The sequence below is a fragment of the Dryobates pubescens genome, chromosome 1 (genome assembly GCF_014839835.1).
Source record: "Dryobates pubescens isolate bDryPub1 chromosome 1, bDryPub1.pri, whole genome shotgun sequence".
Taxonomy (NCBI): Eukaryota; Metazoa; Chordata; class Aves; order Piciformes; family Picidae; genus Dryobates; species Dryobates pubescens.
Genome location: NC_071612.1, coordinates 7,941,541 through 7,957,459, shown reverse-complemented (window position 1 = coordinate 7,957,459; position 15,919 = coordinate 7,941,541). Strand labels below are relative to the sequence as shown.

The following is a 15,919-nucleotide window of genomic DNA, read 5'->3' as shown; positions in this document are numbered from 1 at the left end:
GCTGCCTTCCCTGCAGTGCAGACTGACTGTTTGGGGGATACGTGCACATCAGGGATGATTTTGTGCAAGAACGTGTTAGTGTGGATGCAGCACTGGAGGACTGCAGTTCTATTAATTCTGAGGACACCCAGAGCCTAGAAACAATTTAGCTTGATTTGTAGCAAATTAAGAGAGCAAGCTAATGAGCTGTGTGGACCCAAGCCGGCTCAGATGTCTGTACTGTCATCTACAGCGCTTTGGATTATCAAGTCAGGGTGCTGAGAGGAACAGTAGAGGAACATCTGAGCTGCTTGCACAGAACCAGCACAGGTCCAGTGGGGCCAGAGCTGCGTGGCAGATAACCAATCCTGGTGGCTTGGAGCTGAAGCAATTTTGCCCTTGGGATATTTTTATCTGGTGCTTTAATTGGGATTTTCATTACCCAAAGTATCCCAGGCTCACATTAGCCTGTGTGTAGATCCGTGCATGTTACAGGTCTAACACAATCTGTCCCTCTGTATATTCTGGAAGGTGTTCAGCTAAATATTTTGTGCCTCAGCAAACGACGCTGTTGTAAGCTTTTGGTTAGTGAGACGAAGTTGCAAGAAATATGCAAATACTTTCTTGCTCTCCTCCCACCGTCCTCTTTCTCAGCTAGGCTACAGACCTTCTTATTTATAAGTTGGCAGAACCCTTCGGCTTTATTGCTGCTAATTTGCCTGACTTGCTGAGTTTCTACCATTCAGTTTTCTGGTTGGTGATTAATTGCTCTGAAGCACACAAAAGGATTAAATATGTTTACTCATCCTGCCTTGGGAGGGCTGGATACTAGGGTGTGTAAGACAAGGACATTTTCTTTACACACTTGGATTTTAGGAGTAGGGCAGTCCCTCTTCTTCTGGTAAAATACAAGTTTTCTGGTCAGTTGTTAGTTCCTCAGGGATCATAGCCCTCATTACAGCATTTCCAGTTTCATGAGGTGGTTGTGGGGCTAAGGTGAAACGTGTAAACCTCTCTGAGACATTGAAGGAGAAGTAAATATCATTACAATGGTATTGAAACTTAAAACTGTTAAGCAGTGTTAAAGGCTAAGCTAGATAAATGATACCTCAGGGACTGGAGAGATGTCTTCGCAGGTTATGCCTAAGATGACATCGGGTTGTAAGGGAGGCATTATATTATGAGATTGTGTATGCAAATGAGATGATGGGAGAAAATAATTACTAGAAAAATGTATTTTAAGCCTGTTTACTATGCAGCCTTCCCCGCTGGGACTGGCAGCACAATACTGTCAGGGGACTCGTAGAAAGGAAAAGTTGAAAGTGAAGCTGTTCAACTTCCATCAAAGGCTTTGAGGGAACAGTTTTATTTGTGTAATTAAAAAGTTTTCACAGGAAATTTTGGGTTGACTCGTGCTTGGGTCAAATCTGGACAAATGTCAAAGGTCTTCTGCAGGAGAAAAGGTCGCTGCGTGGTTTAGGGTGGAAAGGAAACTTCTGTCTTTTCATCAGGAGGCAAACAGCTCAGAGGCAGCTCCTAGAATTAAGAAACAAAGCTTGGGAATTAATATTACAGCATTGCAGCTTTCACATGCACCCTTCCAGTAGGAAATGATGATTTGTATATTGTCATTTTTCACCTTTCTGTTTTCAGTGCCAAGATTCTTGTGGTTGGGTCGACTAGTTCACAAAATATTGAATTGTAATGTCATTTCTTCTGAAGCAAAACTCTGCCTTCTGGGTCTGTTGAATAATAAAGAGGATATATACTTTTATGTCACTGATACTTCAGCTCTGCTTTATTAACAAAGGTCATATTTCCATTTTTGGTTTCCAGCCATAACACAAAAACAACATCTTGGCTTGATCCACGGTGCCTGAACAAACAGCAGAAGCCTCTAGAAGAATGTGAAGATGATGGTAAGAGACTGAAAACGATGAAATGATAATGTGTTTGGTCCATTTCTAGGTGGCTTCCTTCCTTTCCTTTTCCCCTTTCCAGTTACCTGTGTTCAGAAATACTTAAAAAAATGAAGAAATGGAAGAAGTTTCATTGGTAAATGCATAGAGACAATGTTCATTGTGTTGTAAAATCACTGTCCGTGTGTGTTTAATAGCTGCTGAGGTAGCAGATCATTTAATAAAAGTCAAAGGTGTGCTAAAAGTAAGAGACCTGTGTTTTTGCAAAGGCATTTGAATAGTCACTGATGCTGAACAAGTCTCAAAGCTTTGCTCCTTGGCTCACTGTGCAGGAGGAAAGCAACTGAGTCTCTGCGTGCTCCATTGTGTTACCCTACAACCACCTGCTTTACATGAATTGAGAGAGTTCCGTGGTTCTTTCCTTGTCTGAGCAGAAATAACTCGACTGTTTCACCTCTGCTGTTAAATTCTTGCTGTCCACTTAGTGTTATGATGGCTAAACCCAAATTTCCTTTGGAAGTGTCAATTTTTGCCACTGAAAATTTACACTAATGTAATTTTGTATTCCTTGAGATGTTGAAAATGCAAGCCACTGTCCAGTTTAGGGCAGCCAAATGCAGGACTGCTAAAGGACATTCTTTCGCTGCATCTTCTAGGAGATGCTGGAAGAAAAAGAGAATCCTGATGAAAACAGTTTAAATATTGGGGAAAACCTCTGTGGAAAATCTGGTCTACTGACCAGGAAAGATGATGACATTCTCATGCATAGTTTTGGCTAACACACCGTTATCATGATAGATGTATCTTAAAAATAGAAGGCTTTACTTCATCAGTGTTGGTACTTTCCTTGTCAAATTACTTTTTATAATATGATTAACCTCCTAATGGTGTGAATCAGTTCAATAAGAATTATGATGTTATTTCAGAACAGAGTCGGCTTAATCCCTCTTTACCATTAGGTTCAAATCTGGCCCCCAGCTCTTCTGTTACTGCTTTTAAATATGCAGGTTTTCAACCTCTGCTTCCTTTCATATGTGAGATTTTGCAGGATATGAGAATTTGCTCATGCAGCCTTTGCTACTGTGATGAAGCAGGTCCCCAACATCCTGGTGCACACTGCAGCCTTGCCCCAGACCACAAGGATGTGTAAAGCCCAGGCAAAACCTGAGCATGCTGATCTGATGCCTGCTTCAGATCCTTAGCAACTGGCATCATCTGTCAAGAGCTGGAAGGCCTTGCTCTGCACCTAAAAATGGATATGTCAGTGGGTAATCAGAACTGGAACAAAATCAAATAATAAAGTACACAGACAAAGCTCCCTCCTCCTTGCAAACTTTGCTGGCAGTTTAAAGAGGAAGTTTCTAAGTCTCAGTAAGCCTTCCCTCTTTCAGAGGGTGGATTTACCTGAAGCACAACTTCTGTCCTGGCTTACCAGCAAGAGTACCATTGCACCTGTAGTCCTGGTGATGCCAACAAGCAGCATGTGCCTTTGGGGGTCAGTATGTCCCATGCTGTAATCTGAACCACGGCAAGAAGCAGCCAGAAGGAGAAGTCAACAATGGATGGCTCAGCTCCTCAGTTAAACAGTTTTATGTCTCTTTGGAGAAGGGAAAGGTTTTTTTTTCTGTCCTCTTAGAAGACAAACTGGAATAATTCGTTGAGATTAGAAATACACAGCTGGTATTTTTGTATGTAATTATAGAATCGTAGAATTGTTAAGATTGTAAGGAGCCTCAAGGACCATCTAGTTCCACCCCCCTGCCATGGACAGGGACACCTCACTCTAGATCAGGTTGCTCACAGCCACATCCAGCCTGGCCTTAAAAATCTCCAAGGATGGGGCTTCTACCACCTCCCTGGGCAGCCTGTTCCACTGTCTCACCACCCTCATGGTGATGAACTTCTTCCTAACATCCAATCTGAATCTACCCATTTCTTGTAGGGTAGCAGCATTTTTGTTTATCAGGTTCTTAGATCAGATAGTTTCATCTTCCCCCACACCCCTTCACTTCATTCACTAAGTTGCTCGGTAATTAATTTCTTTAACATTCACTAGTTTGCCAGTTGCTTTATAGGTATAATGGTGCATAGCACCATTTTGCTTGGCTTTTCTGATATTGTTTTGCACATAAAGATAATTATATCTCAGAAAATAATGTGAGCACAAAGAAGAAGGGTATTTTTACTGCATCATAGAGGCTGGCTATTTTTGGCAAAGGTCACTGCTGGATGTGGTGCCACAGAAGTCGGTGGGACTCCTCCTCTCTTTTGTTTGTTGTGTGTGTGTGTTTTCAGACTTGGTCTCATCTTGTTTGTGGTTCCTCTAAATGTTAGATGTTGTTTCAGGTTTGCTTGAGTGCAGTTGCCTTGTGTTTTTTTCTTCATCAGGATACGTGTCCCTTACAGGCGTTTGGTTGTTTGCAGTCGTTTAGGGCTATCAAAGGAAATTGCAGTTCATGTGTCACACCAATGGTCCTAAACAAATGTTTTGGTAGAATATTGCTGCAAATAGGTTGTGGAAGTGCTTTTTCAGGTGTCCAAATTTTCAAAAGCAGTGATGTGACACTACATCTCCTGTTTGCTTCTGTCATTCATTTATGTGGCTTACACTTTGCTGTATTAGGTCCAAGGTTGTTTTTACCATCTTTGTTCTGGTTTTGCCATCATCGTTCATTTTCAGACTGCGTTATTATTATTTATAGGCTAAGCAATACTTTAATCATCTGTGTCACTGTTAACTTATGAATATGGAGCAGATAATGATAAATGGAGCAACAGTGAATATTGATGGCTTTGTGTCTTTGAAAAATTATGTGATCTTTGTCCCAGGTGCCCCACTAAATGTGGTGCATTCCTGTATATGCCTCACCAGTGCATCTGGACTTCACCGTGGCCCAGTGCCTCCAGTTATCCAAGGCACTTCGCTTCATGTCTGTCTTAAATCATCTGAGTAGTTACAGTGAAATCAATTGGACCTTGTATGCACATAAATTTAGGTACTTTCTTGAAAGCCTTGCTACATTAGTTCTTATTTAGATGCAAGGTTTCCCTCTCAGAATTCTTCATTAGTATTCAGATCTGGCCTTCTGATAGATCCATGTGTCTACAGAATGGATTACTAAGGTTGAACAGAACAGATCTGAGGGAGAGGTTTCACTACAGTGAGAACATAAATGTATTACTGTGCCATATCAAACCGAGGCATGGAAATAGTCAATTGACTCAGATATTTGGAGAATGCCAGAACCAATTCTTTCATTATCTGCATCAGATCCATCAATATTCTGATCGCTAAAGTGTGATAAATTAAAAGCTTGGGCTTGGTCTGTAGAAAATTAGTGCTGGTTCTGCTGTTTGCTCTAGGGAATTTCTTGCTTGGTGCTGGTATCTGAAATTTTCTTTTAATTTTTTCTGTCTCGTTTACTGCTCTTCCCTTGGAGAAGAAGGGGTACACACGGAGGAACTGGACAGTGAACTAGGTAAACCATCCATCTCTTGTTTTGATGTTTGACTTCAACTACACTGTTTTAAGCCTTTAATTACTTTCTCTTTTGTATCATTTTACATCTTTCTGTTTTGTTTTTGTTTTAATTTTGACAAGCCTAATTTATCAGCCAAACTTCCATTGCACACAAAGCATTAACCTTCCCCTAGCTGCAGATTTACAGTGGTTTTTCTTACTGAGTGAGAGTTTGGAGAAACCTGGAGAGTCTTAATCTTGCAAAGTTTGTTCCAAGTTGCTTCCTCCTGGACCCTGTAGAATTGGGAATCCCACTGGCATCACTAGCTCCAGGAAAAAGCTCACAGATGCCAAAGTTGATATCAAGTAGCTAATGATACTTTTTCAATGAAGCCAAAGACATTCCCTGGGCAAGAGAAGAAAGTGTGTTTTAGGCAGTTTGACTATTGCACAGGATGCTTCTGCTGAGCTTGTGAATGAAACAGCTGAAAATTTTGCCTCAGTAGGTGATTTTCTAAGCAGATGATTTTCAATGATGTGGTGCACTTTCATTTGCTGCATCTTTTGTGAAGAATGCTGTCTTGATATCTAATCTCAGTGGTGCTCATTCTGTTTATAGTGATGGTGGAGGTAGTTGTTATTTCTGTTCAGCTATGCTCTAGTGCACTTGGAAAGCTGAAAGGCGAAAGAGGTTGCATAGGATTTTATTTCCACTAGGTCTATTATTGCTTTTAAAAAGGACTGTGTTTACAGTTTATAGTTCTGCATACTGGAGGATTGTATTACCAGAGAATTAACCTGTGGTTTCTGTAATGACTTGCAAGTAAGTGTATTCTCCCCCCTGCTTTTGTGTGATTGATAAGGCATCAGCAGCCAGCAGCTATTGAGCGGACTTTTAACAGTACTCCAGGAACTGTTCTTCTAGATAATATGACTGGAATAATGTTGGAGGCCTAATTTCCTTTAATGCAAGAATTTGAAAGAAATGACAATCTAAAGAAGAATGCAGTCGTTTTTGTGGTACATTAGCATTATGTGCAGCTCATACAAATAATCAGCAGCAGACCAAGTAACACTGGAAGTAGGTGGATGGACACCAACAACCTGCAAAGATTTCTCACGAATGTCTTTAAAAAGAGTAACTTAAAATAAGAGTTGGGGTTTGGGTTTTTGTCCCTAAAAGTACATGTAGAGACAATAATGAAATAGAAAAGTTCTCTTCTTTCAGTCTGGTATCAGGTTCTAGTGCAAGAGAAGAGCTGAAAGAAAGAAATAATGCAGGGAAACTCATTTAGTTGATAAGCCTGACCCCCAGTTCTGCAGGCACTTAACAGACACGAGTGTTTTGCTTGAACATCATGAGATGTTCCCTTTGTTTTAATTCAGATTAGCTTTACTGAGCTTACAGCCCATCAATACACTGTTGAGATTTTCAACAGTTGCAGTGTAAATGAGATTTATAGTCAGCTGAGTTGTTTACAGCAGCATTACTGAGGGGACGTATAAATATGTGGCCCGTTTACTAACCACACTTGTGGTTAGTATAATCTGTGTGGCACCAGATAGTTAGCTTTGTAGTTCTGTTCTAAAGGTAAGAAAGTCAGACCTTGAAGCATTTACACAACTTCATGTTTTCCAAAGAGGTGGGTGGAATATGGAGTAGTAGGTCACCTCTTTTTCACAGAAGGGTGAGCAGAAGGACACAAAAATTCAACCTTTAGAGCAGAATTTGGCATGTTTGTGCAGATCCTGCTGGCCTCACAGGGAGCAGTAAGAACTGAGTAAACTGAGGTCATCTCCAGCTTCTTTATAGTGATGCATGGGTGTGACTGAAATAGCTGATGGCTGGAGAAGTTCTTTTTTAGGAAACCATCCATCTTTTCTGTTGGATAGGATACTAAACAATAGCATCTCTGTAGGAATCCATGTATTTACCTCAGGCTTTAAAGTGTAGACTTGGATATTTGTCCACTGAATTTACCTGCTGACAAATGCTCTGGAACTGCAGAGTGCTGCATGGATGTACCAAAATAAAAACCATGTGGCTCACTCAGGCTCCTAATGGTGCCAAATGATTTTGGAAATCTCATATTTATGATAAAACCTAATGCTCTGAGTCATCTTCAGTTTGGTCAGAGAGGTAGAGAAGGAAGATGAATAATTTAAAGCCACTGAAAAGCTAGATTTTGCAGCATGGCTATGGAGAGTATTGCCTATTGATTTACAGAACATTCAGAGATTTTAGAAGTCAGGATGTGCATCTGTGCAGTCAACAGGTAATGTGTTGAAAGCTGCAGTTGCTTTAGGAAACATACAGATGTGTTCCTTAAATGGAAAGCTGCAGAGAGGTTTTGGTACAACACCATTTGGGGGGGGGGGGGGGGGGGGGTAGGAATATGCTGATTTTGTGACCTCCTGTGAATATGCTTTAAAAGAAAACAAAAAGTAAAACTTCATACCAAAACCTTTAGTGAGTAGAAGAAAAAAAAAACCACACTGTTTAAACTTTTAAAACCAGAAAACACTTAAGAGTCCAAAGTAGACAGAAGATACTTAGCAGGAAAAACTGTGGGAAAGTTGTTGTAAGGCATTTGTACATTACTTCTCCCCTCCCTCATTTGCTTCTTATTTTCCTTTTACCCTTAGTTTATTCTCTTCACCATTCTACTTTCCCCATAGTGCAATGAATCAAATGGCTGCCACAATTTGTGATTTCCCCGATTTCCCTTCATTTAATTGCACCAAAAGTCTTGAAGCCAGCCCCACAGTGTTTGCACCATATGGGACTCCTTTGCAAATCTGAGAGTTCCCTTTGCAAAAAGACTTTCGACCCTGGCCTCTAGTTCTCACGTAAAGGTGTAAAGGAGTGTCTGCTTCTGAGGCGTTCCTTTCAGACTGATCTGCTGATAATATTGTGGAGTGTTTTCATAGCCAAAAGCTAGCACTGGCTTGCATTTAATTGCTTATGTCTCAAGGAATCCAAAGATGTTAAACTCAGTAAGGATAAAATAATGATAAGAATGGAAAACCTATCTTGTATCTGGAGATAAGGGACAAGTGGAGCAAACCTCATGATTTCATCTGATCTCCAGCCAATTCCGAACACAAACAGAAACTGTGACTAATTAGCCCACATTTGTTTGTATGGATTCTGTTCGCCCTCAGTCTGGAGGTATTTCTATCCTTATGGCAACGTGGTTGACATCTATAAATGCAGAATGAGATAGTTGTATTTATTCTAACTAATGGACCATTGTTGATTGTATTGGCTCAGCATTTCATGCCATTAATGAAAAAATACCTTTGCATTTGATAATAGATTATTTATCATCAGGCTTGTCTATAGAGTGATAAATTTTGAGGAATTGTTTTGCATGGAGTATTTGAACTTGTGTTATCTGACAGTGGCTACTTTTTTGGGGGGGGGGGGGGGGGGTTAAATTATTTTTCATATTGAAATGAATGTGCAGAGTCGGTGGGACCACACTTGCACAGTCCATATCCTGGTGGAATCTTCTTTTGAGTTGATCCACAGTGTTACACAAGCACACCACCCTGTGTTGTTAACAGGATGATTATTTTGATATCCAAAAGCCAATGGGAGCATTGTGTTTAAATGAGTGGGGCAAGGATCAGGCCCTTAAGTAGTACATACAGCTTTAATAACCCTCAGTTGGATGCTGAAGTGTTTTTATTACATTTACTAATTAAAGTACTATGTGCAGTCTAGAAAATCAACAGGAACAAAAGTGGGTACATTTGCAAATGTTAATTTCATCTTCAGAACTGTTTTTTTGGTAATTATGCTAATTAAAAAAGGAAATCTCTGTTACATGTGATTATGGCAATATGTGTTTTTACAGTAAGTGCTGTGCAGTGAAATGCATCTGTATGTGCAAGCCACATTTAGGTGGGCTCCATATGCTGGGTGTTTTAAGTTACATTCACTTTGTCCTGTTTCATGGGGCACTTTTATCGTGGGCTCACAGCTGAGTGATGCAGTGTGAACCCCAAAGAAAGGAGTCACACCCCCCCCTTTTTTCATAAATGACTCAGCCCTAGTACAGGAGATGACAGTGGTCTCTCTGTTAGCATGCTACAGTTGCTTGCCATAACCTCTCCCATCTTCATAGGCTGGGATAAAAATGCCTCTGTTGCCTACATTGACTTTTGCTGCAGTACTCCATCCAGGACCACTTCACCCATGATGGTGAAACTGGGAGGGTACTTGAGGCAGTCCCAGAAGGAGAATTTCTTGATCATTTGTTTATTTAATGCTAAAAGCAAACCTGAAATCTAATATTGTGGGCACTGATGTGCTAACCCAGCACTGGTGAGCCAGGCTCTGATGTTGGTGCCATGCTATGCCAGCCTTTGAAAGGAGGCTGTGATCATTCTGAAAAGTGTTTGAAGCAAAAACTGAGATACTGGTGAGTTTTACACAAGGAGCAGGAGAAGTTACATGGAGGCTTCAATAATGCCTTTTCTATTTCCAGAGTTGCCCGCTGGTTGGGAGAAAATTGAGGATCCTGTATATGGTGTCTACTATGTAGAGTAAGTGCTGCTCTCTGGTTCTGGTGTGAATATTGGGTGGATGAAGGCTTTCCTTGCAGCAGTCTGTATGCTTTGTGGGTAGCATCTCTTACTGAGGAGGAAGAGACTGGCCCTTTACAGACAGAGTGATGCTACAGGAGCTGGGGGAGGGCAACCCTGTGTTGCCATTCTCCATCCTCTGGAGGGCTCTGGCAGCAGCACCCTGGGATGGGCTCAGTGGGGACAGGAGTGCCCTGGGAGGGGCTTGAACTCCAGGGGTGAGCTCAAGGAAGACAGAAGTACCCCAAGCCCCAGCATCTCACAAAATACTTTTATCCAAAGAATATTAACAAGCATGCAACTAACTGAGCTTGTTCCCGTTCATATAGTGCTATGACCAAAACACAAGTGTGCAAAGCAGCAAACTATTCAGTTGCTAGTCAAAAGATGCTAGAAAGGAGGAATGGGTTAGCCTGTGTGACCAACAGCCACGGCAGAGATTCTTGCATCAGGCTGTGTTGCTGTGAATAGAATTACAGGTTTAATGGAACTCTCCCTGGAATTAGAAGAGCATCTTCTTTATCTAGATGTCAGATCACTCCCTTGGGAAGCCAGAGATCTGAGTTTTCTTTCATCACTGACCCCATAAAATGAATTTTTAATTATGTGTATACTCCTGTCTAGTAGGATGGCTTATGATAGCCCTCAGAATAGATATGGAATACAGTTTCTGTCTGCTTTGGCTCATTTCTGACCCTGCCGTCTGTGCCTAGGGAAAGGAGGTTAGCAAACTGTGTAATTAAGGCCTGACATTTATTTATCAAAGGCATCAAGAATATTTTTCGGCTATTAAATGCCATGCCAAGAGGTCTTTACAGCATTTTTTCCTGTCACATTATATATACATGCCCATTAGTTTTGTGGCACTCCTCAGTAATGCAGTTAAATAGAAAAGCAACATCAATGAGACATAAGTTGATTTTGCTTACTATCTGTGAGCTAGGAAGGTGGTTATAATTTGAGCATTTGTCTCGGATCCTTCCAATTCAGGTACTTTATTACTGCATAATGGTTTTTTATTTAGAAATTACTGTATCACCAAAAAGCTTAGATCATTTTTTAAGTAGTTGCCATTTTTCCTCAGCTTTCTGAAGATATGTTGAAAAGGGAAATCTTTTGCAGAACTCATCAGCTTGTTTCCATTTGATAAGTTGAATGTTTTTCCATTGACTTCAATATTGACCTTTAGCAGAAAAATTTCCTAACATAACTATCTAGAGTGCTTTTGTTGTAATCCCTTTAAAAAGTGGTTAATTGTTCATCCTTTTATTTTTTTAATTGTTTTAATTTTTTTTTAACAAAGACATGTGGGACAAGAGGCAATGAAACAGCAGGTTCTGAATAACAAACTTTCCTGTGGATGCAAAGACAAGCTTTGGGTTAATTGTCTAAAGTGCCTGCTCCTCTGCTCTAGCAAAATCATAGTTTAAAAATTACTCTTGAACATTTGATGAGCAGCTCATCTCAGCTGCACAGAGCCCCCACACCTGCCCCCACCACTCTGACACCTGTGGCTGGTGGTCGTTGTTTGGTGTCATAAAATGGGTAGTTCTCTGTGGAGCGCATTGCTTGGGGCTGGTCTGCTTTGCTTCCCTGAGACTGATAAGAAGTATTGGCTCTGAGGAACTCATACAGGTCACAAACTGGCAAATGACCCTCCAAGAAGGACAGCTGAAGTTTCACCAAACGCTGGTGGCTGATCCTGAAGACCGTTTGATCCATTCGGAGCCCAGCTTTTCAGCTCGTAGCCTGCGTCCCTGCAAATAGTTTTAAGAGGCCCTGTTAACAGTGTGCATTGATCAGGTAGCTGACAGATGTTACCACTTGTTGGGTTTTGTTCAGTTCTTTGGGGGATTTTTTTAACTTCAGTGAGTCAGGGAATGACTGCAGCTCTAGGAATCTGATTCAAGCCGAGATAATACAGGCCTGTCTCTCAAAATGCAATCAGTCAGAGAGCTTTTTCTGCTTTAATATTATTTTTCACAGACAGGTCACTATTTTAATGTAGCTGACAGAATTAGCCATTCCTCTTCAGGACATCCCCTCAATACTGAAGTCCTCTTGTCTTCCCAAATATGTATTTTTGGAATGTCTAGGTGAGCCTTGTTTCACATCCACTGCTGTTTGGTATTACACTCCTTTCCTCAGAGGAGTTTCATGCCTCCCATCATTCCTGCCTATCACTGAAAGGGTTTTCTAATTTATTGCTCTCTTTTATCTTCAGCCACATCAACCGGAAAACACAGTATGAAAACCCAGTTCTTGAAGCAAAGAGGAAGAAACAGCTTGAGCAACAGCAACAGCCACCAGAAGGTTGGCACCATCAAGGGCATGATGGTTGGGGTTTTCATGGGGGGAACGTGCCCTGCCTTGCTTGGCAGCACCATGCCAACGTGTTTGCCTTTCCTTCCACGGGGTTAGCATTTAAAGGCAAAATGATGTGCGTAGGAAAGGTTGCATATGCCCTTCATGTAAGATGCACCATGGGAGAAAACCCAAACTGTGTAACTACTTAAATGCAGTGGCTTTCACTCCTGTTGGAGCAGAGAGATTTTTCTTCTAATGTCCTTTATTTCTGGAAAGTCTGTAGACTTCTCAGAAATAATTCAACCACACTTTTTTGTTATCTGCTCCATCAAGTTACTCATTGTAGCTGGTGCTGTTCCAGTCTGTATCAGGACTCATAGGTTATTGAAGGGACTGAGGAGTGACCTTTTGTGTGCTCATTAGAAAAACCCCTCTGCAGGAGAGACTTCTTAAGCTAAGACCTTTGGATGCTGTCAACCTCTAAGATCTGAAGTAACATTTTTGGGTTTTTTTCCCCTTTTTGTTTTTTTCCCCTCACTTTTTTTCTTTATATTTTCTTTTTGTTTCTTTGTTTGTGGTTGGTTTTTTCCCTCCTTTAAATGCAGCCCAACTGCAGTGAGAGGCCTGTGGCATCTGGGTTTCTTTTGGTACCTTCATAGCTTTCACACCAAGTTATTTCACAATTATTGTCCGAGACACAAATAATTTAGGCTTCAAGATTCCTCCTGCAGCCCCATTTCCCATAACATCTTTAAATGCCAAGAGTGCAATGGGGAGTAGATTTCATATAAATGTTGAGACCATTTAGATGCAAATCAAGTCCGAAGTTTGAGTGCAGGGGAGGTAGGGTGTCCCAGCAGACCTATCAGTTAACCTGGTACAGAGTCCTCCAGAACTGGTTTTCAGACATTGCATTCATTTTATTCTCTCTCTCCCTGTGATTCTTTCCTCTTTTGCCATGCTTCTTACATCTCCTCTGCCTGAACTCCTTGCTCCCTGTAAATGTACATGCAGGAGCTGGTAGTGCTGTTGTGAAACAAGTAACATTTCCCTCTCTGCCCTCTCTAGAATGGACAGAGGAGTGTCCATCTCTCCCACCACCCGCTGCTCCAAACCATGTTTCAAACAACCAAGAGGCAGTTCGGGAAGCACCAGTGCAAGGTAACAGCCTTGTTAAAGTAGTCCTAAAAACACAGCAAGGTTTTTTTCCCCTGAGAGAAATTCTCTCAGCCACCAGCAAAAGGAGTTTCTCAATGAGTGGTGTCACACACCATGGCCATGTGCCTGCTCACCCATATTCCTATAGATTTTGAGATTAGTTGTTGCACAGCCACATTCAGTGCCAAATGCAAGAGGCAACTGAGACTCTCTGCATCCAAAGAGTACTATGGCAATTCTGTGTATTAGCATTCCATGTCTTTTAAAAAGCATGGCAAAAACATGGCTTTACAACACAGGTGAGATTTAGCAGCAGCTGTGATGGATGCAGGTGCAAGCAGGAGGAGATTTTTTTTCCTGCAGAGTTTTGCTCCTTGCCTTGATGCAAGTATTTGGCTTTTACACCCTCTGAACTCTACTGAGTTTAGAATGTGGCTTTTATAACAAGTTCTAATGCAGAGATTTCTATGGGTCAGCATTGCCTTCTAAAAAGAGCAGCAGAAAATCTCACCATATTGCATCACAGTTAAGACACAGGCGTCACAAGCATGGTTCTAGCTTGAGAGCCAGAGCCGATGTCACCTCATGTCTGCATTCACAGGTGGATAGAGTTTCAGTTCAAGTGGTTTAAGAGCCCTCAAAACTTGTCAGCGTGTTTGGGAGCTGTAATGTGCATAGGTTGTCAGCACTTTTAGGCAGAACCTTGGTTTTGGCAAGCTTGGATATCTCGGTTGCATTTGTGACATCTAAGCAGCCAGGTTCTTGTATTGCCATGGATGAGTCTGGCTTGCAACTTCATGGATTTTCCTTTTTATATGCCTTGAATCCAAATGAAAATTTGTGGGAGGGGGAGCTGGTGAGGACACCAGAAGAGAGAGGTCCTCGGCCTTTTGCTGAGCTGTGCAGAGCTACAGGGCTTCTGTGATGAATCTGGGTAAAGAGGCACAAACACCTTGGCTTTGTTTGGGGCAAATTAGATCATGTTTCTGAAAAATCTGAGCAGAGGCTCCTCTGGGAAGCTCTACATGAGGAGGGAATGGTTATAGGTCCAAGTACTGCAATCTTAGTTTGAAGTTGTACATGTGTACGAATACCTTGGGCTATGGCAACCTTATTTATTAGTGTCAATGGCTGGTGTATAGCCACCTGCTCACAGACCAGTTGCTTGTCTTAACTAACCAGACAGAACATGAATTGTTCCTGAATTTGCAGCCTGACCTGAAAGATTGCCAGATCAGGTTGCCAGCAAGAGCAGAGAGTTCCGCTTGTACCTGTTGCAGGACAAGTGCTCTCTGGTTACAAGTGGTTGTAAGTAGGCTTTATCTTCATCTACATCTAAACTGCATAGTGAGTGAATGGCATTGCCTTGGTCTGCTGAGGAAGGTGAGAGAGGGGAAATCTGGCTGGATCCATGTCATCCTGAGAGAGCTGGGAGCAGCCAGAGGAGGCTAGGCTCAGGAGCTAGGTAATACTTCTATGCTCTGCAGGTCAGCTGTGGTCTCCAAAGGTGAGTCCAGCAGGTATGTGCTGTCTCAGGCAGCCTTTCCTGCCTTGAAGAGCCAGGGAGTGTTCTCTGCTACAGACCAGCCCTTCCAAAACAAATATATGAAATTTAACAATATCCAGAGTACTTAGCACATCCCTGAGGGGTACTAGCATAATCCAGACTTGCAGCAAGGCAAAACACAGGAGATCTGGGGGTGGTGCTCAGAATACCAGGAATTAAATACATCATCAGAATCCCCCAAAAATGATGGTCTCCCTTAAGCAGACATCTGTGAATTCCATCTCTGCCTTTCGCACTTTCAGGCTGAAGCAAGGGCTGCCCAAGCATCCACGCATGGCAATACAAAGGCCCCATCACTCAGCTGGTGATGTTAGAAACCTTACTCAGCTCTCCCCACTCTAAACTGCCAGCCACCAAAATGGTGCATCAGCATTACAGGAGAGCATTAGCCTGTCTCAGCACCACTCCGAGTGACATGTCCTGGTACTTGCTGATGACTCCTTCTCTCTTTCATTCCTTCTTCTTCCTTTCTCAGTGCTGATCCCTCTTCTCTTGCTTCCCATCTGCAGCAGCTGTTTCCACCTTCCCTTTTCCCTCTGCCCTATGCCCAGGAATTTCCATCTCTCCCACTGAAGGCACTGCTGGTGGGGAAATGGGCACAAGGACCTCTCCTTACACCCCTCTTTCAGCTGGGGTCTTGTAGATACATCCATTTAAACTGTGATTCCCCTTCCAAATGCTCTTAGTGTGTCCAGCAGGTAGGGGGAGGTTCTCCCTCTCTGCTCTGCCCTAGTGAGATTACATCTCAAATACTGTGTCCAGTTCTGGGCTCCCTAGTTCAAGAGGGACAAGGAAGTACTAGAGAGAATCCAATGGAGGGCTGCAAGGACGATTAAAGGACTGGAACATTTCTCTGAGAAAAAAGCTGAGAGGCCTGGGGATGTTTAGTCTGGAGAAGACTGAGAAGGGGTCTTACTAATGTTTACAAATATCTGA

At 42.0% G+C, this 15,919-nt stretch overlaps 1 protein-coding gene across 1 annotated transcript in view; it reads left to right on the top strand.

Annotated features, from left to right (window-relative positions):
* The window catches only part of MAGI1 (membrane associated guanylate kinase, WW and PDZ domain containing 1), a 369,638-nt gene that overhangs the window by 295,078 nt on the left and 58,641 nt on the right, over positions 1-15,919 (top strand). Inside the window, exons 6-10 of the mRNA XM_054161149.1 lie at positions 1,816-1,898; positions 5,342-5,377; positions 9,855-9,912; positions 12,176-12,264; positions 13,327-13,419. Coding sequence (XP_054017124.1) covers positions 1,816-1,898; positions 5,342-5,377; positions 9,855-9,912; positions 12,176-12,264; positions 13,327-13,419 — 359 coding nt within the window. The remainder of the gene's footprint in view (positions 1-1,815; positions 1,899-5,341; positions 5,378-9,854; positions 9,913-12,175; positions 12,265-13,326; positions 13,420-15,919) is intronic.